This window comes from Arachis hypogaea, chromosome 14 (assembly GCF_003086295.3).
Source record: "Arachis hypogaea cultivar Tifrunner chromosome 14, arahy.Tifrunner.gnm2.J5K5, whole genome shotgun sequence".
Taxonomy (NCBI): Eukaryota; Viridiplantae; Streptophyta; class Magnoliopsida; order Fabales; family Fabaceae; genus Arachis; species Arachis hypogaea.
In genome coordinates this window covers 4216196-4242606 of record NC_092049.1, presented here as the reverse complement: position 1 = coordinate 4242606, position 26411 = coordinate 4216196, and the positions used below count along the sequence as shown (strand labels likewise).

The 26411-nt window shown below is 36.7% G+C and overlaps 6 protein-coding genes and 1 non-coding gene across 7 annotated transcripts; 2 read left to right on the top strand and 5 right to left on the bottom strand.

Annotated features, from left to right (window-relative positions):
* The first annotated feature begins 893 nt into the window (after positions 1–893).
* Positions 894–3874, top strand: LOC112741039 (uncharacterized). Its single transcript, XM_025789855.3, has 2 exons — positions 894–1067; positions 1425–3874. Exon 2 carries the CDS (start codon positions 1496–1498, stop codon positions 3431–3433), a length of 1938 nt encoding a protein of 645 aa, XP_025645640.1. The 5' UTR covers positions 894–1067; positions 1425–1495; the 3' UTR covers positions 3434–3874.
* Positions 3875–4802: 928 nt separating this feature from the next.
* Positions 4803–4876, bottom strand: TRNAR-UCG (transfer RNA arginine (anticodon UCG)). The gene has a single exon. It is a non-coding gene; the product is annotated as a tRNA-Arg (tRNA).
* A 300-nt stretch (positions 4877–5176) lies between these two features.
* On the bottom strand, positions 5177–10368 carry LOC112741038 (phospholipase D delta). The gene is made up of 11 exons (XM_072215383.1): positions 10247–10368; positions 9162–10134; positions 8687–8803; positions 8362–8556; positions 7572–7844; positions 7410–7478; positions 7096–7243; positions 6668–6816; positions 6172–6342; positions 5850–6047; positions 5177–5699 (listed from the first exon to the last, which is right to left on the bottom strand). Exons 2-11 carry the CDS (start codon positions 10089–10091, stop codon positions 5406–5408), a joined length of 2544 nt encoding a protein of 847 aa, XP_072071484.1. The 5' UTR covers positions 10092–10134; positions 10247–10368; the 3' UTR covers positions 5177–5405.
* A 591-nt stretch (positions 10369–10959) lies between these two features.
* Positions 10960–13470, bottom strand: LOC112741036 (uncharacterized). Its single transcript, XM_025789851.3, has 5 exons — positions 12913–13470; positions 12740–12837; positions 12581–12646; positions 11483–12318; positions 10960–11268 (listed from the first exon to the last, which is right to left on the bottom strand). The coding sequence occupies exons 1-5, from the start codon at positions 13293–13295 to the stop codon at positions 11257–11259; spliced, it is 1395 nt and encodes a 464-aa protein (XP_025645636.1). The 5' UTR covers positions 13296–13470; the 3' UTR covers positions 10960–11256.
* Positions 13471–15168: 1698 nt separating this feature from the next.
* LOC112741034 (MLO-like protein 4) lies at positions 15169–20021 on the top strand. Its single transcript, XM_025789850.3, has 15 exons — positions 15169–15410; positions 15650–15707; positions 15795–16018; positions 16091–16207; positions 16394–16454; positions 16604–16695; positions 16797–16871; positions 17089–17174; positions 17265–17314; positions 17404–17444; positions 17534–17704; positions 17795–17830; positions 17960–18027; positions 18134–18194; positions 18339–20021. The coding sequence occupies exons 1-15, from the start codon at positions 15285–15287 to the stop codon at positions 18762–18764; spliced, it is 1692 nt and encodes a 563-aa protein (XP_025645635.1). The 5' UTR covers positions 15169–15284; the 3' UTR covers positions 18765–20021.
* Positions 19266–20057, bottom strand: LOC112741037 (ferredoxin). The gene has a single exon (XM_025789852.2). It carries the CDS (start codon positions 20055–20057, stop codon positions 19509–19511), a length of 549 nt encoding a protein of 182 aa, XP_025645637.1. The 3' UTR covers positions 19266–19508.
* LOC112741033 (transmembrane 9 superfamily member 1) lies at positions 19266–25839 on the bottom strand. The gene is made up of 12 exons (XM_025789849.3): positions 25603–25839; positions 24248–24440; positions 24062–24166; positions 23811–23828; positions 23619–23716; positions 23371–23523; positions 23083–23217; positions 22806–22972; positions 22477–22571; positions 21977–22350; positions 21358–21631; positions 19266–21167 (listed from the first exon to the last, which is right to left on the bottom strand). The coding sequence occupies exons 1-12, from the start codon at positions 25678–25680 to the stop codon at positions 21100–21102; spliced, it is 1758 nt and encodes a 585-aa protein (XP_025645634.1). The 5' UTR covers positions 25681–25839; the 3' UTR covers positions 19266–21099.
* Positions 25840–26411: the final 572 nt, after the last annotated feature.

Genomic DNA, 26411 nt, shown 5'->3' with positions numbered 1-26411 from the left:
TTAAAGATGATTCATTCTGATAGGATTAATACTGGAGTAGTTTAATTAAAGAATTATACTTAAAAGATTAAAGATTAGAGATACGAATTTGATATTTTCAATGAAAGCACCATTTGATACGAATTTGTATTAAGAATTAGAAAGATTAGAGATAATCAGAGAGAATAAAAGAGAAATTTCTAGAATTATGATAAAAAGAAAAAAAATTTAATTACATCATTTATATCCTATATTATTACATCATATTTCCATTTATAGTATAATTCTCTAATTGGACTACCTAAATACTAATCCTATCACATTCCATCTCCAACTAATTCCCCAACTTGAATATTTGGATTATAAGCAGTACCTTCTGATTAATATCACGAGTAGATAGATAATTTAATATTTTCTGAATTAATTAAAGTGGCTAATGTAACAATATATAATTAAACATAAAATAATCTTTATTATGATTTTATTTAAATTAAATATTAAGAGTAAAAGATGATTACTAATTTAAAATTATTTTATTATAAAAATAATAATTAAGATATTAATAAATGTTATATTAAGATTCAATTTGGATAAACAGCTTAATTAAGTTTCTTTTAAAAAAATAGTTTAAACAATAAATGACTATATTAAAAGTAGCTTATAAATAAGTTATTTTATATTTGAATTTTTAGTTCTAAAAGTGCTTATTTTATAGAAATGTGATAAAAAATAGTAGTATTATGAAAGAAGTCATTTTTTTTTCTATAAACTCCTAAATAACTTTTTAAAAAACTACAATTTGATTTTAAAAATTACACCAAACATTAATACTACTACTTTTCATAAATAAAAAAAAATTACTTTTAAAGTTTTCCAAACATCCTAAATATATAAAATTATAACAAATTTTAATTATTATTTTCATCCGAAGTGAAGAAGAAAGATAGGGCATGAAGGTGTTGAAGAATGAAGCCTCAGCAGCCTCATATAAAAACCCCAAACCCAAACCTCTCTAACTTTCGCTTCTCCTCTCCCAAGTCGGCTTCTTCCTTCTGATTCGCGATTCCTCCTTCTTTTCTTCTTTCCAGGTATACTCTTCTTCATTCCGCGCACCTATGCTTTTCAATTTTCCCCCAATCGATCATGATCTCTTCCGATTCGTTCTTCATCCTGCAATGTTTTAGTTCACGCGTCTAAGTATCTGACCTCTGTTTTCATATAATCGAAAACCCTTGTCGTTTTAGTCACAGCTACCAGCTCTGTTTGTTCGCTTGTGGCTTTTGGTTTTGTGTTGCCTGATTTTACTGCTGGCATGATTTGATTGCTAATTTTGTGTTATTTAGTTATTTTCAGCATTTATTTTGATTACATGTGAAATAAAGTAACGGTTTTGCTGTTTGATGTTTTACGTTGATGGTGTTTACTCTTATATTGGGGATGTGCAGGTTGAGTTGTTTAGAAGTTGAATTTGAGGGCAGTTTGTTGAATTGAAGGTTGATTTCTGGCAGCCGCCGAAATGGCTGTGCATTCGGAATATCGTCTTATTGCTTACTCAGAAGAGATTGTAGATGGGCAGCCTATTTTTGTTTCTTCAAACTGTCTTCCTATCAAGGCTGTGAAATATGAACCAGCTGGCCATGCCTTCCATTCTGCCGCACTCAAACTTCTCGGTGTTAGGGAGAGTAACGAAGATCCTGATTCTAAAAAGGTTGTTGACGATAAGGAACCGACATCTCTCCCGTCCGATTCCTACAGCAGCAAGAGCAAAAAGAAAGCTGGAGACAAGCAGCAAGATCACTATGCATTGTTGGGCCTGAGTCATCTAAGATATCTTGCCTCGGAGGATCAAATTCGTAAGAGCTACCGCGAAACTGCCTTGAGGTTTCATCCCGACAAACAGGCTGCTCTGCTTCTTGCTGAGGAAACCGAAACCGCGAAGCAGGCAAAGAAAGATGAAATAGAAAGCCACTTTAAGGCCATCCAGGAGGCGTATGAGGTCTTGATTGATCCCGTGAAAAGAAGAATTTATGATTCGACAGATGAGTTTGATGATGAGATTCCAACTGATTGTGCTCCGCAGGACTTCTTCAAAGTGTTTGGTCCTGCATTTATGAGGAATGGTCGGTGGTCAGTCAGTCAACCAATTCCATCACTAGGCGATGATAATACTCCACTAAAAGAAGTTGATGATTTCTACAATTTTTGGTACTCCTTTAAAAGTTGGAGGGAGTTTCCCCATGCTGATGAGTTTGATCTTGAGCAAGCTGAATCTCGTGACCATAAGAGATGGATGGAAAGGCAGAATGCAAAACTTTCAGAGAAAGCTAGGAAGGAAGAGTATGCTCGGATACGTTCCCTTGTTGATAATGCTTATAAGAGAGACCCAAGAATATTGAGAAGAAAAGAAGAGGAGAAAGCTGAGAAGCAAAGGAAAAAAGAGGCTAAAATCATGGCAAAGAGGATGCAGGAAGAAGAAGCAGCCAGGATTGCAGAAGAGGAGAAGCGGCGAAAGGAGGAGGAAGAGAAACGAGCTGCAGAAGTTGCTTCACAGCAGAAGAAGGTGAAGGAGAAAGAGAAAAAGCTCTTGCGGAAGGAGAGAACACGGCTGCGGAATCTCTCTGGACCTATATTGTCACAACAGTTACTTGGTATTTCTGACGACGATGTTGAGAAGCTTTGCATGTCATTTGATATTGAGAAGCTAAGGGGTTTGTGTGAGAAAATGGAGGGAAAGCAGGTAGTGGACCAGGCAGAAGTCCTAAGAGATGCACTGAGTTGCAAGAAAGACGAGACTGATAAGAAAGAAGAGAGAAGTATCCAACAAAATGGTGCCGTGAAGGTTAATGGCAGTGTTTCTTTAAGCAACATTGAGAAGAAGGAGAAACCTTGGAGTAAAGAAGAGATTGATCTATTGAGGAAAGGAATGCAGAAATATCCCAAAGGAACTTCAAGGAGATGGGAGGTTATTTCCGAATACATTGGTACTGGAAGATCAGTGGACGAAATAATGAAGGCAACAAAAACAGTTCTCCTCCAGAAGCCAGATTCAGCCAAAGCTTTTGATGCTTTCCTTGAGAAAAGGAAACCTGCAGCACAATCAATTGCATCTCCACTGTCAACCAGAGAAGAATTAGAAGGGGTATCAATTCCTGCAAAGCCTGAAAATAGTGCTGCTGCAACAACAAATAACTCAGAAGACTCTAATAGCAACCAGACATCTGGTTCTGCTCCTTCTCCTGCTGCTGCAAATGGAGTTTCCTCTAGTTCAGAACAAGACGTGTGGTCTGCAGTACAGGAACGAGCACTGGTTCAAGCTCTAAAAGCCTTCCCAAAGGAAACTAACCAGCGATGGGAACGAGTCGCAACAGCTGTCCCTGGAAAGACTGTGAATCAGTGCAAGAAAAAATTCGCATTGATGAAGGAGAGTTTCAGGAGCAAGAAAAGTGCGGTTTAATCTGCTGGTTTGGAACTGAATCATGGAAGCACTGTCAGGCTTAGATCTTATGATACATAGGCATTGTCCCACCAGACATGAGGTAATATTTGATTCCTGTATGCAGAGCTTCTTCCTGCTACTGCTGCTTTAGATTTTACATATTAAATTTTTGAGGAGCTTTACTTCTCCAACTGTAGGTTAGTTTCAAATTTCATCATATCCATAGCTGTTTCAGTCTGATGGATAGTTAATTTGATGTCTTATTTTATGATGTTTTCTGAATATTAGGCTGTGCCCTGATACCTTAGTCCAACCATGGAATACATTTACATGTATTGATTATGGGAGAGCAAAATATCATTTGTAGACTAAACCGATTATGGCCATAGCACATTGATATTTTGATTTTTGACAATTTGAAGAACCGATATTTATTATACAATAGGATATATGATATCATATATGTGTAGCATTATTTGGTTTGAAAGAGACTTTAACCTCGGCGGCATATGGACTTGGAAACAGGTTTCTTATTATTTATCTTAGTTCTTCATTCGATATTGTCAAAAGCAACAGGATGATGATAACTACCCAGTTCTCTTTTGTTGAATAAAGCTTGGCCATTATTTCACTCAAATTTTTTTAGGCTTGTGGAGTTGATAATTTCGGTGCAATTGAGTTCATCATGTTCTCATGGTATGGTTCGAGAGTCGCTTATTATGAAAAACGAAAATGTAGGTGCAACTGAATAAACTATAAAGCACTCCCTGAAAATTTAGTCAAATCATCTAACGGCTCTCAGCTATCAATTTCACGTTAAGTTTTTTTGGTGACTACTCCCTCCCTTTTCTAAATTAATTGTCTGTTTGTACAAATTCATACGTTAAATGATTAATATATAGAATATAGACACATGAAGGAGTAACGTAAATGTCTTTTTCTAAAAAAAAGAAACTGTAGGAAGATGAGATGATATGAAATTAGTAAATTACTATTCAGCTTAATGTTGGCTTCAAAGAACCTTGAATCCGACGAAATGCTGTCTTAACTCTTCTCTTGAGGCCTTCACTTTTAACTCTCAACTTGCTCATTCTCTGTCTCGAGTTCTGCCACATTCCCATCAAAGTTTTTCCAAACATACAAATTTCTCCAATCATTACATCTTCAAAGAGAGAAACGACGAGTGCATGGATGACCTATCTGCTTTCTTCTCATTCTTTTCCTCAATTTTTTTGGCATCTGATTCAGCCATTATATTTGGGGCGTGGCGACTGATGTTTAAAATTAGAGCAATAACTGAGTCTGATACAATATAAAAGATGCGATATACTAATGCTACACTGTCAGTTGTTCGTTCGCTTAAATGTGAAACTCAAAACGAAAAAAGCGACCACAGTGGGAGTCGAACCCACGACCTTCTGATCCGAAGTCAGACGCGCTAATCCACTGCGCTATGCGGTCTTGTGCGATAAGTCTTGCCTAGAAAATATGGAATTCATTTTGTCCGGTTCAGTCGTATTATCTTTTATTGATACTAATACAAGTAGTTAAATACTATTTGACCGAAGTTTATAAGAATAATATTAATACGCTTTTCCTAATTTCTTGTATTGTTTGTTATATGACTCCATGAAAAAATGATTGATCACAATACACTAATGTCATTTACAATTTTTACCTTTGTCTTTGAACTCTAATGAAGGGTTGTTACTTGTTCGAGGGAAGACAACAACAATAATATACACTAAACACTTGGCTGTCTGATGCTAATTGATATCTCTATCATTCCATTCACCGGATTTGTTCTGATAGTCAAAATCCATTGGTCCAAAAATAGAGAAAAAAAATTGAAAACACCAATGATATTTCAGAATTTTATCAAATACAGGAATTTACATAGCAGAAGGATATTTTCAGAATCATTCCATAATGTTTCACATACAATTTTAGGAATACAAATTGGGTTGGGAGCTTTGTGTATGATATCATGTCATGTGGTTAGTGCATCAGGAAGCGAATTGGGTGATCCAAGAACTTTACCACCAACATCAGGAAAGTACTCATGATCTGGCAGCGGGCTCACTTTTCCATCAGAGCCTACCATAATCGGGTACTGCATCAAATGTCCCCTCAGCTCCTTCCCTTCCTCTGATACATATGCATCCCAGTTTTGTTTGGCTATATAGTTCACATACCTAACACATTCTAGGCTCTTTGGTTCTTCATATATTTCCTTAATGCTACCAAGGTGCTCAGCCCACAGTGACATTCTGTAACCATACACCTGCATCAAACCAACACCACCTTAATTTGTTGGAAATGCATAACTATACAACCTGCTCCAGTTTCCTATGTTCATGTTCACCTAATCTGAAACATAGTTATGCAGTCATACTTTAAATAAACTACAAAGTGTTGGGGATGGCATTGTCACCTGGCCATGTGGATGAGAATTCTTCTCTTTCCATGTGTATTTTGGCTGATAAGCTCCCATAGCTATTTCTGTGTCCCTTGAACCATCCATGGATCTCTGGTTAATATTTGCAGATCCCATGATAACATACTCGTCATCAACTATCATTCCTTTGGCATGAACATAAATCATAAAACGTCTTGATTTTTTGGATGAATTCTGATTAAGAAAAGGGGTAAAAGAATATAAGCCTCCAAATAGAATTCAGGGTTCACACTTGCATGCAGTGCAATGCAATGCAGACATTTTGCTACAAGTATAGAAGGAGATTAGCTCAGTATACCAAACCACGATTTTCGGATGTCTGAGTTGGCAATGGAATATCTGAAGACAAAGGTTCACGCTTTCCAAGACAGTAAAAATTGAGGTAATCTTGAGGATGATAGTGATGAGAAAGACCTGCTTTTTTAAGAGCATCAGCAACAATCTTGTACATCATAGACATTGTCTGTCCCTGTAGTCATTCAAATTGCTGATGATAAATTTTTACTGACATGTATTAACTTATCAAATTCTTTGGAATATCACATCACAAATCCATTTTTCCACGTATTTATTTTTGACTTGTGAGTGTCTTTCCTCCAATCATTTTAGGATGAAAAAAAGGGACTAAAAAACAAAACATATTTATTCTTTTAAGAGTTATGAAAAGGTCACCAAAATAAGATGAGAATTTGGCCCAACGTTTCAAATCTATGTAACCTTGGCACAAGTTTGATATACTAGAACGCTAAGTTACTAGATTTAGAAAAGGAACAACAACTAGAAATTGGTCTGACCTGCCAGAACAGAATTTCTTGAATAGCAACACTACCAGGAACTCCCTCTGGCCACATTGGTATAACTATATACGCAGAAAAACGTTCGTTGGCGATGATCTTGCTGGCAATTTTTAAGGCCAATTCCATGGGAATCAAGTGATTTGCACCTTTTAAAGAAAATAAATCATTAAAAAAAAAAAGCTCATCTTCACACCTTGTGTCCTTTGTATCATTTTTATAACATCATTACTTTATTATAAGTATACCAAATTGGATATTAAAATTAAGTTCTACGGGGCACATCTGAAATATTTTGACAAAATCTGAAATTAATTTGCATGGAGTTGTAGAAGAGCATAGAAAGAAACATATGATAGAACAACATCAATAAGCCCAATTTCATGTATTACAAAGATAAACGATATTGGAAACTATATTTTATATACCTGCACCTTTGTGTGAATGCCAATTATACGAGGACCCCAGGAAATACTGATTCTCAATGTAGATGAAGTGTTCTGCTGATCTTATTGCTTTTACATAAGCAACATGAATGCTTTTATCTACTTTCAAATTTTTTCCACAGAAAAGGTTCTGAAAAACGGGGGGTGGGGGGGATCAAGATTAGTTTAGTAAAGGCCAAGAATCTATGAAAGAATTGGTTCGATATGGCATGCAAACTTTTAGAGGAAACTGCGGTTTACATGCCATATCAGTAGAGTACAGTTCAAGTAGGCATCACGTACAAACTTGTCCTCACCTGAGCCTTTGCTTGCTCAACACTCTTTGGAAAACCCATGACGGATCCTGAATCTATGGACCGAAATACCTGTATTTAATGTTTCTTCATAACATATATTCGATTTTACAAAGAAGGATTGCATATGTTAATCGACTTTTTATCAATATATTTCCTGCATACCTGCACATTCCAACTCTCAGGATCATGTTCATCGGTTACATAGACAGCTTTCTCACCATCAGGACTCGAAGATGGAGTGAGCATCCATGAAAGGCGTTCTAGGCTTAGTAAAGCATCCTCATGCCACTTTGTCACCTTTTTTAGCCGAAAATCACGCCATTTTTTTGCTTTTCTCCATCTTTGTTCAAAATTGATCAATATATCATATGCAGCTGGACCCTCGACTTTGCAATGCAAGTCGTGCCATGGCAACCTTGGCCCACGCGAATTCGACTGCACATAATTTCAACATTTTACTTTAGAAAATTGCCATGCAACATTATTTATTACTTCTTCTCTTGGTGCTGCCCTGCACATTTAATTTCCTTTTTTGTCTAATAAAGAGTAAAGAAAATCATCACAGCATAGGAGGTACAAATGCATGGAAGAACGTTGTTATCACTTATGAATGGCTAAAGTATTGAAGGAACATATGAGCGTATTTATATAATTATATCTGATGAAAACCACCTCAAAATATATACACAAGGATTACATGACTAAAAAGATTAAGTTAAATACATACTTTTAGGTTACTTAAACTGGTTAAATCTACATTTATTTCTAAGGGAAATCTTTTAATACTCCTCTCAGTCCGCTTCATTAGTTAAGTTCCAGCTCCCAGTTTTCCACTCTTATTGTAGCTAATTCTTCATCTCCTGCTAGCTGGGTTCCTAGTTTATTCAGTATCTTAATCACAATGCGATTATTAACATGTAAAGAGTATGTTAGTTTCACAACAATTATTTACCGGGAATGTAGGATTACGAAAATCATTGTGAAAGACAGTATCTAGATCATCGAAAAGCCGATGCTCAGGAGTATCATATCTCCCATCACAGAGATCCAAGCCACCAATAAAAGCAGTTATTTTCCGATTATTCCCAGAAGCTTGAGTGTCTACCAGCACACACTTCTGATGGTGAGAAAAAAGGGTTCCCACAACCTGGAAAAAATTCCAACCCATTGGAAGTATTGTCACTGATGAAACAGAAGTGTGTTCGGTGATGTTGCAGTGAAACTAAATAGTTTTATCCTACATAATAATATTAGATTCAGGTGCAGGAATTCCATGCCTGTTGCTTGAAAACACTGAGCTTACTGCTTGCATAACGTGGAGCTAGCACACAATGCACAGTGGAGTTCTTAAAATACTTCCTAGTTTGTTCATCGTGAGTTTGCATGACACCATCCTGCAACAAAGCAGATCAGTAATTAGAATGTTACACCAATCTCTCTGGAGGATACATGCAACAATATGTCTATAATAATCCATAGCAATTACATCCGTTACAAGTAATGTCTTATGAACATTAAAAGCCTAGCTTCTCGTTACTAAAGGGTGCTGCAATAGTCCAAAACAACCTCCTGAGTTTTCACTTAATCAGACATTTTCCCTTCTAATACCTTGTGGAATTTTAGATCACTGATTCAATGTAAAGAACATGTATGAATAAAATAATAAATACAAGTCCCATAAGTTGAGAAAATCAATATAAACCTCTGCGTAGAAATCATGTTTAACTTCTTCATCAAGGTAATAAGAATTACAGTTTTCAAAAGAAATTTGTCATGAGAGGTTTTGTCATCCCAAATGAGCATGACCACGCGGACCCCTTCTTGCGACTTGTATTTCAGTAACTCTCCAAGTGAAAGCTCTGCCTGAGAAGGCAGGGGCTTTGATGGCTCCCTGATAAGCTTCACTGGGTGGTAAACCGACCACCCTATAATATATATGAGGTTGTGAGCTTCCAAAATGGCTTGGCAAATCTCTTCCCAACACTTGCCATGCTGAAAGACCTTCCCATCCTCAAGTGGAATCTCAGGCAGCTTACCATCCGGAACATGTGCATCTTGATAAAGGGTGACAGACCCTCCTTTTCGGAGAGGAAAATAGGTATCAGGAACCCCAAGAGAACCTGTCTCTTCTGCCCCAACTGGCCTAAATTGGATAGACAGATGCAGCTCAGGATAGGGTTTCAAGCAGTTTCCATTCTGGCCAACGATTGGAAACCAATCGTCGATGATGCCTCCGGACAAAATCTTGTTAGCAGATATATCCACTACTCCAATGAGCTCAGCACCAAGAACATCATTGTCTTTGACATGGAACTCCAATTTCTGAGCAGGGTGAGCAACCGGAATTAAGAAATGCTCGTCCCACAAAGGGTTTTCACAGTTAGGAATGATCCTAGTTTGAGCAATGGTAGCCCCCGAGAGGCACACGGACACATAGGGGTCGCTGGTAATCATTTTGTGTCTCCCTGAATGTGTCTTGAGCCCTTTCACAAAGGGAGGGGAACAGCTGTTGCCCATGGTAATGCATTTTCGCATAGTCTCCGTGGAAAGATCCAAATTCGGGAGAGCTTTTGCCTCAAGAATCCAGAGATCCAAGTCGCCATGTAAGAAAACTGGTTCTGAAGCTGCATTATCCATCATTAAGAGATCAGATTCTCTAATAATTCTGAATCGATTCTCCATAAGCTAATGCAGACGCAAAGCAACAAACAGTTCCCAATCAAACCTGGTATTCATCAAATTCATATCGTAAATATGACAACCGAGTAGCGAAGAGTAAGATTATTATAAGCATAAACATTGAAAGAGATAAGATCGAAATCCAATACAAGAATCACCTCTTTATGAATGAGGATTACATGGCGGTAGGAGGTGGATCAGGAGCGGAAAGAGAAGAAGAACGACAACAGAGAGAAAGCGCATTGCATTGCATTACATTTGCAATTGCATTCTCACCCGAAAATGGCGGGAAATCCGATGAGTTTTGATTGATAAATGAGTTTTGATTGGTGCAAATGATTTGTATTATATTGCCTAAAGCCTATTTAAATTTATAATTTATTATACTTCAATACCTTGTTTCTCAAGAAAACCCAAGTATGAGTAAATTTAATTTTATACCCACCTACTTTGTGTAATTGTTTCCACGTAGGTAATTCTAATTATTTTTATTAGTACTAGTTAAGATAAACGTTAAATTGTTGTATACTTATTACTCAAGTTAAAATATTCTATACAGTATTTCCCGCTTTGCAATCACATTACCTTTTGACATCTACTTCATTTAATAAGAGGTTAATATGAAACTGAGATTAAATAAAAGTTAAACACCAAGAATATTGTTTTGATAATTTCACACTTGTTCTCCTTGAATAAAATTCTAATCTGATGATCCATTGATCATTTTTGCATTCCTCTGTTTGGTTGTGTGTATGACTTGTGCCATTAAATACATGTACAAACTTTTGTGCAAAACATTGAAAATCGACCACAATATAGTTAGTTAACTATTTAAATTAGCTCTGGAAGCTCAATTTATGCGTATCTCCTATAAAAATAATGATAACTTCCATTACTCTGTTCATCACAGCAAAGGGGAAGACAGAAGATGAACAAGAGAAAGAAAACCACATATGGAATTCAGTTCAACCATGCTCATAAGACCAGCCACTACAAGTTCTATATGCCACATTCAACTGTCACTAAAACAGAGATCATAACTTGGACAAAGATATACATTGACAGATCAAAAATATTAAATTGTCCACCACAATGGCAGCGACATTCAATCAGCTAAGAGTGCATCTGGTAACTTCAACATAATCCGCCACCATGTCTGAGATTTCTATTAGTATCTTCCCTGCAAGGAGATAAAATAATAATAAATGTAATCTTTTCATGAATTGCTTCGCTTGCCAATCAAATTTTCAGAGAATAAAATATATCAAACTAAATGTTCTAAAAAAAGGAAAAGCATTAGCTATTCTAAAACCGTTCAATATAGTAACTAGTCCTATCCAGAAACAGGAACTTTGGTACTTTACTATATCCTCCTTTATTTTGTTCTACCATACCTCTCCAGTAAAATTGCCATGGCCAGGGGTTGGATTTCTTTGTTGGGACCCAGCCTGTTCTTTGGGAGGATAGTTACCCTGCTCAATATTTTCAAATTCCTGCATGTAGCTTGGCTTGAAATCCTTCATGTATGATGGGGTAAAAGTATCATTATGTGGAGCCGAATCACGAGGCACCTGGTCTCTTCTTTCTCCTTGCCCTGGTGGTCCAAAGTTTTGCTGTGGCACATAATTTCTACTATCTCCTTGTCCTGGTGATCCATAGCTCTGCTGCTGCGGATATTGTGGCGATGCAGGGCCATATCTTTGCTGTGAAGCAGAACCATAGGTTTGTTGCTGTGGATGGTTTTGTGGTGCTTGACCAAAATTCTGTTGGGGAGGATAAGTCTCTGGTGATCGGCCATAGTTCTGCGGAGCTTGGCTGTAGTTCTGTTGGGGAGCATAGTTCTGTGAAGCTTGGCCGTAGTTCTGTGATGGTTGACCATAATTCTGCTGGGGAGGATAGTTCTGTGGTGGTTGACCAGAATTCTGTTGGGGTGGATAGTTCTGTGACGCTTGACCATAGTTCTGTTGGGGTGGATAGTTCTGTGACGCTTGACCATAGTTCTGTTGGGGTGGATAATTCTGTGATGCTTGACCATAGTTCTGTTGGGGTGAATAATTCTGTGAAGGGCCATAGTTCCTTCCATCCCCTTGCATAGGCCCCCTATTATTGTAGGAGGGATTTCCCTGACGGTTTGACATTTGATTATCTTGGCGAGGACGTCTTCCTGTGTTTCTTCCATATTGTATCGGGGGAGGCCTAGGGATAATTGTTCCATTGATGTACTTATCTCCTATTTATCGTGAAATCACACAACAAAAGTTACAGAAATCTTGTTACACACATAAAGGCATCAATATATCGAAATGATCATAAAATGATGCTACTAAGTCAAAATGGTAAAAATCAGCTTATTTTGCCATAAGTAAAACCATCACTAGGTTGGTTCAAGTAGTTTGAAATTTATTCCCTAGAGCTTTGTGGAACTTAAAAAATTCTAATTCATCAGAGAAAAACCAGTGCCCGAGTAAATTGTTGCTAAGAAGAAATGATACCTCCATATTCCTTGTTCACAGGATCAATATAGGAATCTGGGAGCACAAAGATGACTCCAGGAAGATCTGTTACAACAACAAAAAATTGAGATATCATGTTACTATTTTGTTTCTAATGTAACCCATGTATAATTGAAATTTGGAGTAAGAAGCAAATACTTTCAAATTTCTTGGATTCTTCTTCAGACATAACAGCTTGAAAGCCAGTGTAGGTAGTGGTACTGCAGGCGTAGATTTTCTGCTTTGCCTCCTCCACACTAAGCCAAAAAGCACAAATTTAAGAACCACAGAAACGCAACAATCTCGCAGAGAGAGAGAGAGAGAGAGAGAACCTGATGCCGAGACCCTTGGCACAAGTCTCCTCGTAGGTGCGAACCATTTCTTCGGGGGAGGGTTTGTTGTCTTTGGGGAAGTCCATGACGAAGAGCCAGTGGTGGTAGTCGCAGCCCTCGAACAGTATATCGTCGGGGCCAATCTCGTCGGGGATGTTGGACACCGACGATGATCGGTTCGACCAAAGCGATATGGACGACGACCTGAATGAACGGGACAGCCAAGGTGCTGGTGCTGGTGCTGGTGGAGCTGAGGGAAGGGCGCGGCGAATGGCGAGGGAAATTGGTGGCGCAGAGGTGGCGGCTGAGGAGGAGAAGGAGCGGTGGAGGGAGGAGATAGCCCTGAGGGTGCGACGGAGGCGAATCGAATTGGAGGCGGCCATGGCGGTGATTGAGTGGTAGGGTTTTGGGAAATGGAACGAGAGTGAAATGAGAGAAAAGTGCGAGTGAGGGTTTAACCAATTTGTGTGTGTACTGTTTAGTGGTAAATACCTAGCTCCGCCTTGGACCTGATCTCTATCTTAATTAATATGAGTAACAAAAATTTGCGCTTGAAACAATTATCATATACTTATATATAAATATATATAATTTAATTTATTTTTTAATATATGTTTTATATTTTAATGAATAGTTAATTTGATCATTTTTATTTGTACGTAATGTAATTATATGAATAAATATTCAAATTAGTTTTTTATCGTTTTTATTTATTAGAAGTCTTTGAAAATTATTTGGTAAAACAAATTGATCTCTTTATTATTTTTTATCAAATTTTTAATACATGTTAAATAAATAAAACTAAATAAAATGTTGGTTATTTTTCTTTTTGAATGACAGAGAAACTAATCTATTTCATATAAATAATTTAAGGAATTTAAATAAAGTCCCATTTGAATAAACAGTTTAATTAATTTTTTTAAAAAAAAATAATTTAAATAATAAATAATTATATTAAAAATAGCTTATAAATAAATTATTTTATATTCGAATTTTTAGTTCTAACTTCTCTATAAATTTTTAAATAGTTTTTTAAAAAGTTGCAATTTGATTTTAAAAATTACATTAGACATTAATATTATTAAAATAAAAAAATCAAAAAAATTATTTTTAAAGCTTTCCAAAACAGACCCTAAAATTTAGTTAAAAAAATGCTATGAAGCACGGACACTTCGCTGAATTATCGTGTTCGCGTGTCGGACACATTTCGGACACGACACTCACCGACACTCGTCCGACACGCGTGTCTGCTGTGTCCAACCGTGTCTTAATAAAAAATAAAAAATTCTTCTCCGGACACGCCTGGACACACCTAAATACCATCATGTGTCCACGTGTCCAGTCTTATTCTTAACATATATTCTTAAAATAAATTTAGATATAGTATATATTATTATTTATTAAAACAAAAGATATTTTAAATACTTTATATAATTAAAATAAGACTTTAAAAATAATTAAAAAATTTAATTTATATTTTAATATCAATAAAATATCAAAATATCATTACAATTTATCTAAAAAATACTTTATATTTTATATATATGCGTGTCCTGTGTCATGTAAGATTTTAAAATTCGCGTGTCGCCGTGTTCCGTGTCGTGTCGTGTCGTGTCCCGTGTCCGTGTCAGTGTCCGTGTCCGTGTCAGTGTCCGTGCATCATAGAAAAAATGAAATGCCCCATATAAAATTTGTTGAAAAATAGTATTTTAAGTTCAAACTTAGAAATATAATTTAAAGTTTAAATGAGTATCCCCTACATATACGTATACAATACAATAAAGATACGTACTTTTGGAGTAATGGTGCTTCTTAGTTCTTACTTCTTACACGACTCTCATGGCTAGAACTAGAAGCCTAGAACTCTAGAAGCAGAATCAGAAGGAATAATTTTGTAAACCCTGCTTACTTTTCCTTCACAGTGATTTTGGCAATAAAGGTTATAAAAGTACACGTATTTTGATCTTGATGGCCTTTTACAGACATATATCAAATAAGGTGCAATGGGACCCACTAAAAATTTGTTAACAACTAACCCGCGAGAGAGGCAGAGGAAGACCCTCCCATGTGCATGGTTTGGAAACATTTCCCAATGCATGATGGTTGAGGGAAGGTCTGATTTGATTAACAATAAACAAATGAATTGAAAGCTCAGTATGATGTGCACAGTAGCAATTAGGCACTGTCCACATGCACCCCCTACTCATAATAATTAATTAAATAATAATTAAGCTGCTAAACCCGAGGGATTATTAGATGCTTCTCCACTTTCCATTTTGAATTTTCCTGGATCCTTCTTCCTTCACTCGGCACTCGCTCACTACTATATTCAATCCATGTTGTGTTGATTTGAGTAGTTAGAGTTTGTAATAATGGCGGAGGTGCTTCGACGAGGTCGCTCTCTGGCTGAGACGCCAACATATTCAGTTGCTTCCGTTATTACCGTTATGGTCTTCGTCTGCTTCGTCGTTGAGCGCTCCATCTACCGCTTTGGAAAGGTACTACAACTTTAGTTGCAGATTACGTGTATGATATAAGTGATTCAGTTACAGTAATAAATGTTACTTCATATTGCATAATGTGCTGCGAAATAGATGATAGGCGGTTTCAGATCTTAGGGTTGGTGTAACGGTTGCTATTTATCTGTTCTTGGTGAAGTGTATAAATGGAAGGGTGCTTAACAAGTAATTTGTTGAATCTTGTGAACGTATGAAGCTTCTTTTTCTTGGCTGTGCAGTGGTTGAAGAAGACAAGAAGGAAGGCTCTCTTTGCATCACTGGAAAAGATTAAGGAAGGTAAAACAAGCACTTTAATAATAATCAATGATATGATACTACTGATTTTTTACGTGGTACTTGACTTGGATTGTTCCTTTCTGCTAGAGTTGATGCTACTTGGTCTTATCTCTTTGTTGTTGGCACAAAGTGCAAGATGGATCTCTGAAATATGTGTAAATTCATCACTGTTCAATAGCGAGTTTTATATTTGTTCTGAAAAAGACCTTGACACGAACCAGAATGTCATGCCCGAAGGTTCATCCTTTTCCCCTGATGAAACTGATATTCCAAAGGGACTAATTAGTGGTCCATTCAATCAATGCCCTGCGGTAAGAAGTTTTCAGTTATGAGTTAGAAATTACATTTATTAGTAAAAGATACTAATAAATGAATGAATGCAGGGGCACGAGCCATTTGTTTCATACGAGGGTCTTGAGCAGCTGCACCGGTTCTTGTTTGTTCTTGGGATCACTCATGTTCTATACAGTTGTCTGGCAGTCGGTTTGGCAATGAGCAAGGTTGGTCGGCAATAGACTTTTCCAGCTTATTATGGGATCACTTGCTTGTTTCAAGCACATGTTGTTGTCTTCTTTGCTTTGGCTCATGTTTGGTTGTCTGGTCCATATGTTTCTGGTTATGTGGGGCTGACATTGTTGCCTTTCGTGTACTATTGTTTGTTTTCCATTTGTTCCATGCTTCTTTAGATTTATAGTTGGCGCAGATGGGAAAATCAGACCACGGTTGCAGCGGACGGAAATCTGCAAGGTGCATAGCATACTATATAGCATAGAATGGTTTCACAAACCAAGACAGGAATTTTAATTTGTCAATGTAGTAACAAATGAAAATTTCTGTTGTAATAATCTAACTGTCAGACACTACCCAATCACATTTACATGTTAATTGTTGTACAGGAAAAAGAAACAAGGTGATGAGGCGGCAGATAACCTTTGTTTTTCATCATGCTTCACATCCATGGAGCAGGAATCCAATACTCATCTGGATGGTGATATATCATCAACACTTTATAGCTTCATATTCTTAATTTTTATTTGCAAGCTTACTTTTTCATCCTCGTGGCTGATAATTTGTGGTGTCAATTTGCAGCTTTGTTTCCTGCGCCAGTTTAGGAGTTCTATAAAAAAATCAGACTACCTTGCACTCCGTCTGGGTTTCATCACTGTAAGTTTTCTATTTATTGAGATAATCATTCATAATAGGAGATTCTTTCATCCATTGTTGTTCCTTGATCTGTCAATTCTGTTTTTTCAAATATGTTATTCAAAGTGGATTAAGCTGCTCTCTTGCAATCACTATCATTTTTAACATCATTAACATACTCTTCACCTTCCTCACTAGCTGATTCCATGTGATCCTAACCTGTTTTATAAATTTGCAGGAGCACAGATTGCCACTGTCATATAATTTTCATCAATATATGGTTCGAAGCATGGAAGATGAATTTCATGGCATTCTAGGCATAAGGTCTGAAATGGATTTTCTCCATTTAGATAATTAAAGTGTTGCTCGTAAACTAATGCAATAATTTTCAATAATTTTTTCCCTTAACTTCAGCTGGCCACTTTGGATTTATGCTATAATCTGCATCTTTGTGAACATCCATGGTAAGTTTTCCTTCTTCAGCGTTGGGGGTGTGTACATTGTTAGTGTCTCTTATTAATTTCCTCACAAGTTTAATTTCCTGAATTTGCAGGTCTGAATATATACTTCTGGTTGTCATTTATCCCTGCAATGGTATGTATACTATCTTCATAAAAATGAAACTGTCCTTTGAAAAAGTTATTCTTTGTTCTTTCAATGTCTAATTTCTGTACTTGTAAAAGCTTGTGATGTTGATAGGCACAAAACTTCAACATGTAGTATCCACTTTAGCACTTGAAATTATGGAACAACAAGGTCCACTTGCTAGGACACAAGTAAAGCCACGTGATGATCTCTTCTGGTTTAAAAAGCCAGAAATACTCCTATGGCTGATTCAATTTGTGATATTTCAGGTAACTACTTCTACCACCAGAATTTGTAGTCCTGTCATTCTGCTTGGTTGTTTTCAATTCTTATCTTAATTTTCTCTATTATTCATGCAGAATGCCTTTGAAATGGCAACATTTATTTGGTCATTGGTAAGATTCTTAGTTCTTGAAGAATATGCGTGCTGCTATGCCAGCAAGTGTATATATGTGTTCTATTATATGAGTCTGTCTACTCAAAACTTTTGCTAAGTTGAAAAATTTTTCCCCCTGTATGTTTAGTGGGGACTAGAGCAAAAATCATGCTTTATGAAGAACCATTACATGATCATCATTCGTTTGGCATCGGGGTGAGCTTCATCACTCTTCCAAAAGTGCTATTTAGTTCTCCACTCTCAAGATTCTAAAATACTCAATCTTCGGGGTCTCACAGTTTTCTTATTTCAAACTTTGCAGTGTTCTTGTTCAGTTCTGGTGTAGCTACATGACAGTGCCCCTGAATGTGATAGTTTCACAGGTCGGCTTAACATTAGCAGTGATTTCTAAACATTTCAACATCATCCATTCTGTCTCCCGCCCCACTCTCTTCTCTCCTGTAACTGAAATAATGTTTCTTCTATCCATATTTCCTAACATGTTCAAAATTGATGGATCACTATAGATGGGATCGCGGTGTAAGAAGGCGCTAGTAACAGAGAGTGTTAGAGATTCATTGCACAGTTGGTGTAAAAGAGTAAAACAGAAATCGAAACATGATCACTCGCATCATACTGCAAGATCAGTCTGTTCCCTTGAATCAACAATTGATGAGAGGGATGAGATAACAGTAGTATCTGGTACTCTAACTAGAAGCTCTTCCTTAGACTTAGAGTCTTTGAATCAGATAACAGTAACTTCAGTAGACCAACTCAAATTTGAAGCTTCCAACAGCTCCAAAGACCAAGATTCAATGAAGGTGGCCGAGTATTTGTCCAACTCTGTACATATTGACTCGACACAACTGCCCGATAATGGCGAGGACCATGTTGGTGGCAGTGAAGACGTAGCAAAAGCTGAGACTCTTTCTGATTTGTTTCAGAAAACATGACAAACTTATGGTTAATGTTCTTAGTTTCATTGCATAACCAGTTGAAACAAGGGAATATAGATGTACAAAGTCAGGCATAAAGGCTCTGAAGGATGGATATAGTAACTAGCTAGTCCAGTGTGAAGAGGCTTGTACAACAGATGCAACTAAATATCTTATCTAAGTTGTAAGCCTATCAAGTTATATATATATAGGGTTAGTCTCAACGTAGCGTTGAAATTTTTGGACATAAAACATAGTTTAAATATTTAATAGAAGATCTTAAAAACAGAAATAAGTAAACAGGTTGAACCCAATAAACTCTTATGTTTTACTACTTTTTTACCGAGTCTAGTTTAAGAAAGTACACCAAGTTGTTTAGTAGCATATTTTTTATCACAAACTTGGCATCCCTAATTCTCGTGGTTTGTGAATCTAATTCTTTCCACTCGAATCATCACCTAATAGCCAATTTGGAATCGTTGACAAATGACATGCACTATAGCATTAAGAGTTTGCTACTTTGGTATAATATAAATGTATATCGAATAAGGATTCTTATAAACGACAAGTTCACTTGTTTGTTACTACAGAAGAAGGGTAAGTTACTTACTCATTGTCCTGAAAACACAAAACAATCATCATGCCCCCGAAAAGGCATAATAAAACCTAAACACAAAAGACATGAGTAGAAAAACATGATATAAAAAATGGCAAGAAAACTATTAATATGATAATAATAAATAATAATTGTGGTTACAACATTTAACCAACGAGTTCTTCCTCCTTGTGGGTCTCAATGACAATATCTGACTGAGGGTAAGCAACGCAGGTGAGAACGAATCCACCGTCTATTTGTTCATCATCAAGGAAGCTTTGATCAGTCTGATCCACAGTGCCACTCACAACTTTGCCAGCACAAGAAGAGCAGGAACCAGCCCTGCACGAGTAGGGAAGCTCAAAGCCGAGCTCCTCGGCCTGGTCGAGAATGTAGACGTCATCGGGGCATTCAAATTCTTGTGGTCCCTCTGGGGTGATGAGCTTCACCTTGTATGCAGCCATGGCAGTTATACGGCCACCACGTCCACCTTTCACACCAAAAACAGCCTGGCCCACGTTGGGGAATGCCTTTAGGCTGGTGGTGACCGGTTGCCTCCGGATGAAGGAGGTGCTCACCATGGTGCCGGAGAGAGCTGGGGTGGTGGCCATTGTATTTTTGGTGAAAGTTGAAGATGGTAGGGAATAGAAACAGAGAAGGTGGCTTTTGTTGTTGACAACAGAGGTGAACTTGTGGAAATAGTGTCGATAAAACATGCAGGAACGTGCATGCAATCCTATCTGCCACGTGGCAGCATTTTATTTCTCAATCTATCTATCCCAGTTATCACCAGAGATTATTGGTTGGCTATTCTAGTTGGCACTATCCTATTCCTGCATTGCGTGGCTCTATTTTTTGGTAATTCGCTATGACCATACAATACCGAGGGTCCTTCTACTAAAATCGTTTTCAATGCACTCAGGATCGAGTAATGCCACAAATACAGTTTGCCTTTTAAAATAATACCTCCAAGCATACAGGCTAACACACACAATGACACAATGACACAAGTAATTGTGGGAAAAATTGTTCAATTTTCATTTGATCCCTTTACACAAGTACAACCGCTGAATGTTTATCCTTATAATGCTGCATGTTAAGGTACCTAAGTATTCAAAAATAGGAGCAGAGAATGACAAAAACAGAGCTCGGTCAAGAAGGCCAGGCATGCAGAAGCACATACGTATATATTCCTTTTCGTTAAAACCGTGTCTCGAGTTACATCCACAAATAAATATTTAAAGTCCATAAAAAATGGAATGAGATGAAGAAATGCATGTCAGCATTTAAAAATTTAAACAAGCAATGTGGCAGAAGCAGATAGGAAGGATAATCATATCTTTGGTACAAAATTCAGGAGCACAAAATTCATTTCCAATGACTTAACCCCCTCTACATACATTGTTTCCGTAGCTAAACCGCGTGGGGAATTTAGACATCAGTATACCAATCGGGCACCTATTTATAAAGGGATGGAAAAGTAACCACAAGAGTCTCATATTTTGCTAGCTATCTAAATTATAAAAACAAATCTCTACATTCTAAAATCAAGGCTTCCAATTACTGACATGGGGAAAAAATTTTCGGGCCTTCCCTAATATAGAGAAAGAATACATCCTCATTCACAAAATCCCTGTGATTGTGATACTACCTGTAAATGTTGTTTGGTCCATACATACAACCAGAGGTTTCTGCTGCGAATTTATTGTCTCCTGCAAATATGTGGAAACTGCTCTGGTCTGAACTTTCAGAAAATCCTTAGTCACACTTGATGTTTCTATAGATCCTCCTCACAAACAAATTTGAACCAAGATAACCCACAGCTCCTGCCCAATTGAATGAAAATAATTATTTATTGTGAACTGAGGTATCCATTTTTAGAAGATAAGAGCACTTCCATTTCATTTATTTCAGAAAATAGAAACATTCAGCACATTGTCAAGGTATCACATTTAAACTGTGCAGCCAATAGTCATGGATTCTAAATGAACACTAAAATTAAATTCAAGAACTTACCACAGAGAATTCCCAGTCCAAGACAAAACATCAAAGTGTATCCAAAATAGAAGCTCGTTTGGAAGAACCCTGACATCTTTGTCTTCACATAGTAGTAGTATACTGAGTACAAATACACATAAACAGCTGTTGAGGCAGCTGAAAAGAAAGAAGTCCATTGCCAGTGGTAGTTCTCGGCATTTAACAGAAAGTATGTCCCCACAATTGTCACACATACGGTCACAATGAGGAGAATCAGAAAAACTAGTAGCATGAAGCCATAGACATAGTACACCTGTTTTTCACAAAATGTAAGAAACAAAAGAGATTGTAAGATAAGACTGCATGAGTTGATTCAGCTTTCACAGGAATTAAAAGTTAACAGAAGTGTTTTCCTCAAGAAAAGTGTTGGTTCTATTCTGACAGAATAGGAAAACACTATCAAACTAATAAGGGCAACCCAGTGCAACTGTGGCTGATTCTACTTCTTTAATCTGTGACCTTGAGGTCATATAGAGACAATTTAATCATCGTTCGCAGATCATTCTATCAAACTAATACCAAAGAAGGAAAAAGGGGGAGGGGGAGGGGGGGGGGGGGTTAATTTACTCCCCTAACATGCAATTGCATAGTAGCTCACCTTGTAATTCCAGAAGGAAGTAAATACAAAATACATCTCAATGAATATGCTGCCAAAGGGAAGCAGTCCTCCCATGATAGAAACTACCGACGGTGTAAGGTACCACTTTTTCTCAGGAATCGGGCGAGGAATGGTCTTTACACGACAGGGATTATTTGGAGCACCGCTCCAGTTTCTTCCAACAACTGTGCCAAGAAGTGCCAGAGGGAAAGAGATGAAAGCCCAAATAACAAAGACAACCACGATTGTTCCAAAGGGGATTGCTGCTAGAGATCCATAGAAAATAGCAATTGTGTTTAAGATAAATCCGATTCCAAAGCACATAAACGGGAACAGCGATGCAGTAAGGATCATGGATTTAATCCAATTTTTACCTGAAATCGTAAATTTAATTGTAATCATTGAGAGAGAGAGAGAGAGAGAGAGAGAGAGAGGGGATGGCTGGTATAGAGTAATCTAAACAAATACAAGATAAAGCAACATCCAATGCAAATGTTTACCCCCATTGCGTGAGTACATCCCTCCACTCACATAACCAGAGATGAATGATGTGAGAGCATAACACACAATAAAGGTTGTGACAATTGCTCCTCGCCTGCAAATTAGATAAATTTAAACATAATAAAGGGGAGAGAAAAAGACCAGGGAAAAAAAGGAACAACCAATAGAAAAACTAGAATAAATTACTTAATCATAGCTGAAATTGAGACTTGTAAGAGAAATTGCCATGCGAATATTGCATTAATTGTATAGTTTATACAATGATACTAACAGTAATGTCTTAATATCCATAACAACATTCCAGTCAGGTTTAACATTATGTGCTTACCCGACATACAACATTCCAACAATAGCCAACAAGATGACAAGAAGAACCAGTAATGCTAACTGAGCACCTGTACCAACAACAGCTGACAGAATCACCAAATTGCGAGGAGGCCGAAAAACATCACCATGCACAAGTTTCCAGCCAGATTCTTCACTAACATCTCTTTCCTGGTATTTGAGCGTCACCAAAGATTGAATCAGAACCATAATGGCTTTATCTCGTAAGAAAGGACATATATTCCGTAAATTACTACAAAATAACTTAAAGAAAGCCTTACCAGAGTTTCCAAATCATCATCTTCCCGGGCATATTTTGCATAGTCATTTCTCAAAGTTCGCATTAATATCATTGAGACCAATCCAGTAAGAAAGATGACCATCATAAAAGAGTTAAAAATGGAGAACCAATGGATCTACAAAAATGTCCAAGAGGATAATTCTCTCAGTTATGTGTCCAGGATAAGATCCACATGAGTTTGCACGTAGCAAGTAACCAACGATATACACCACTTTCAATTTAAATTCTAAAAAAAAAATAAAAAACGAAACTGGCACCATTTATTAACCTGATGCTCAAAGAATGGATAGTCCAAGTAGACATCAAATCGGCGTGCAAAAGTGACATTCGTAGGAATCCATGTGACAGCATATGTCATGTCCAAAGGTCTTCCTACTTCCAAAGGTTTTGGGTTGTCCTGAGTGAGATTCACATGAATGATCTGCAAGAGAATGTAAATAATGGACCTAAGCATGGCATTTCATGTACCCCAATATATATATATGAGATAGAGAAGATCTTTAAATCACTTCTGACCTGATCATTGTTGAATTTAACAATGATGTTCTTGTGTGTGTACAGGACATGCTTGCCATTATCACTGTTCTTATCAGGATGTAGCTCACCAACATATCCTTAAACATGAACAAAATACCTTTGATAATGATCACAAATGAAACGCAAAGTCATCAAATAAATATAAAGAAGCAGAAGCAGCTGTAGGCATACCCCATAATGGTAGGTCATCTGAACTCGTGTTTTGCCCATTGAAGATCAACCATTATAGAAACCAAGGAAAGAAACAGCGTCAAATGTAAGTTATACACCAAACAATCAAGATAAAATAAAGCAAAAAATCGGTGTTTTCTGATTGTTTCAGTCATGCAACTGTTTTCTATTATTGCTATGCCACTATTATTATTCAATGTCAAGCAAAAGCTCATAAAGTATAGGCATTGTATCAATACTGCACAACATACCCATGAAGAATTCAAACCAGTAACTGTTCTCTATTGCATCCTTAAACTGTTTAACTTTCCCCTCATCGAGATCCAGACGACAAAAGGTGGTTTTCTCCAAATTTCCTGGTGAAAAACAAAATAACATCAGTTTTGTCCACTGATAGGTCTTCCATGAAACATCTAGGACAAGAGAAGACAGCATACTTCGGAACTTTATCTCAATTTGGCTATCAATAAGTTCATTGCCACCAAGGACCTCACCAAGACCACCCCATTTATGGGCAGGTTGACCAGGTGGTCGGCAAAATGGGAGGCTGTAATAGTTGTATGTTTCTTGTGGATTATTATAAGGACCAACTTTGTTCACCCAAAGGGTAACTGGGTCATCTTGGTTATACTGCAATTAAATGAAAATACACAATTTAAATCAGAAACCATGGGTGACAAAAAGATATAAATGAAAGATATGCATTAGATCTTTAGCACTGGCTCAGGCAGACTGATTCTTTGATAAAGATGTCAGAAAATCATTTACAACTGCCTAAGGGTATTCAAAAGTAAATTGAGGAAATTAAATAAGAACATCCATGTAACAAATACCACTTATGTGTAACATTGATTGAATTATGATATTAGCCCAATACAAGCACAAGCCCTTTCCATTTAATGTTTAGTCCAAAATCAGCAAGTTTCAATGAAAAGGTAGACTCTCACGCCAGCCCTTCAAATATCAGAGAAGAGCAGAAACTCTTATTTATTTTCATTTTATTATTTTTCCCCCTCAAACTGCAGTTTAGGGAGTAGATAAAAAATCTTACTGTTCACAAAACTAAAATGATTCGCCAATAGGCAGCCTAAACAGAGGAATGACTACTAATAAATTGGTAGGTTGAAATTATCTCTGAGAGCTAAAAATAGGTATTACGTTCTATAGCGAGTGCCAAGTTATACATCCTGGTATCTACATCCATCCATGGATTCCTATTTCAAAATCGTAAGAATGACAATTGACGCATAAAAAGAACAAAACAATTGCCATACTTAAAGTAAACAAACCAGATAATCACACTATAGAGTATAGACATGTCACATTAATGAAAGCGAGAGTAAATCATAAGTGAATGCCAACCCCCTAGTTTGGAATAGCTGCATCATAACTTACAACTGAATCACACTGTTTCATATGTAGTTAACTCAAGGTTCTCCATTTTAGCTTATCCGAAGAAGTCCAATCTAAAGATCATAATCCTTTCAAACAAAACTAGCCTAAGCTAATATCATGATACATCAGGATGAAATTGAAACAGAAGTTCATAGCCACATAAGCATCTACATTGCACATAGTCCTGAACGATTAAAAGCGCCTAACGAAGACGAGGGAGCAAAGCGCATGAGATCTAAGGCCACAAAAATTCCAACAATCTAAAGCATAAACTAAGAGAACCCTATGCAAAATGGAGAGTCATAGATCCACAGCAAGGAAACAGATCTTATTACGAAATTTGAGCCAAAAAAATAAAAGATCGGACAGTAGAGTCAGGAAATGAGGGAGGGCTTACCTTGTGATCTGACTCGGAAGCGAAGACGGCAGAGAGGAAGAGAAAGAGGACGAAGAGGAGCGAGAATTTGAAGGACATGGCGGTCACCGGCGACGGCAGGATCTCGAACCTTGAAGAGCAGAGAGAGAGAGAGAGAGAAGCAGACCACAACACCGTCCAATATTTCAGACTATAACTCTCTCTCGAAGCTTAATCAGTTAATCGAACTAAACAGTGAAATGCATGTTTCCTTTACTTGTATTCCAATTTTTTATTTTTAATTCTTATTTTTACAAAAAAAAAATAATATATATATATATATATATAAACAAAATAAAAGCTTGCATTTTAAGTCTGTCCATTGAAATTGATTTTTCGAGTAAAGTATTGTTTTTGTCTTAACGTTTGGGATAAATTTTAAAGTTGTTCCTAATGGTTTCAATCATTCTATTTAAGTTCCTAACGTTTTAAAATTGACTCAATGTTGTCCTGCCAACGGAATCTGTTAACAGAATTGACGGCGAGACAAAATTGAAACGATTTTGAAACGTTAGAGACTTAAATAGGACGAAAACGTTGGGATAAAAACGATACATATAAATAAATTTTAGTTTTATCCTTCAATAATATCAATTTTTTACTGTACATAGTATTCAATTATTTTTTAATCATATATAAGTAAATTACACTTAATCACATTATTTTCATTCTAAATAAATTTATTTTTTTATAAGTTAATATAAAAATATAAAAAAATTTATTTAGAATGAAAATAGTTTGATTAAATATAATTTACTTAGATGTGATTAAAAAATAATTGAATATTATAT

Bases quoted from the DNA above. Each gene is read 5' to 3' on its own strand.
- LOC112741039 (XM_025789855.3), top strand. From the start codon at position 1,496: ATGGCTGTGCATTCGGAATATCGTCTTATTGCTTACTCAGAAGAGATT.
- LOC112741037 (XM_025789852.2), bottom strand. From the start codon at position 20,057: ATGTTTTATCGACACTATTTCCACAAGTTCACCTCTGTTGTCAACAAC.
- LOC112741033 (XM_025789849.3), bottom strand. From the start codon at position 25,680: ATGTCCTTCAAATTCTCGCTCCTCTTCGTCCTCTTTCTCTTCCTCTCT. The intron at 24,441-25,602 runs GTAAGCCCTCCC...ATTTAATTGCAG, and splicing joins CTTCCGAGTCAGATCACAAG to TATAACCAAGATGACCCAGT. The intron at 22,351-22,476 runs GTAAACATTTGC...TTACGATTTCAG, and splicing joins GATGTACTCACGCAATGGGG to GTAAAAATTGGATTAAATCC.
- LOC112741034 (XM_025789850.3), top strand. From the start codon at position 15,285: ATGGCGGAGGTGCTTCGACGAGGTCGCTCTCTGGCTGAGACGCCAACA. The intron at 16,696-16,796 runs GTGATATATCAT...GTCAATTTGCAG, and splicing joins ATCCAATACTCATCTGGATG to CTTTGTTTCCTGCGCCAGTT. The intron at 18,195-18,338 runs GTCGGCTTAACA...GGATCACTATAG, and splicing joins TGAATGTGATAGTTTCACAG to ATGGGATCGCGGTGTAAGAA.
- LOC112741038 (XM_072215383.1), bottom strand. From the start codon at position 10,091: ATGGAGAATCGATTCAGAATTATTAGAGAATCTGATCTCTTAATGATG. The intron at 8,557-8,686 runs GCATGGAATTCC...AATTTTTTCCAG, and splicing joins TCAGTGTTTTCAAGCAACAG to GTTGTGGGAACCCTTTTTTC. The intron at 6,048-6,171 runs GTATACTGAGCT...TTTCTTAATCAG, and splicing joins CATCCGAAAATCGTGGTTTG to AATTCATCCAAAAAATCAAG.
- LOC112741036 (XM_025789851.3), bottom strand. From the start codon at position 13,295: ATGGCCGCCTCCAATTCGATTCGCCTCCGTCGCACCCTCAGGGCTATC. The intron at 12,647-12,739 runs GTATTTGCTTCT...TTGTTGTAACAG, and splicing joins AGAATCCAAGAAATTTGAAA to ATCTTCCTGGAGTCATCTTT. The intron at 12,319-12,580 runs GTATCATTTCTT...CACGATAAATAG, and splicing joins TGTGAACAAGGAATATGGAG to GAGATAAGTACATCAATGGA.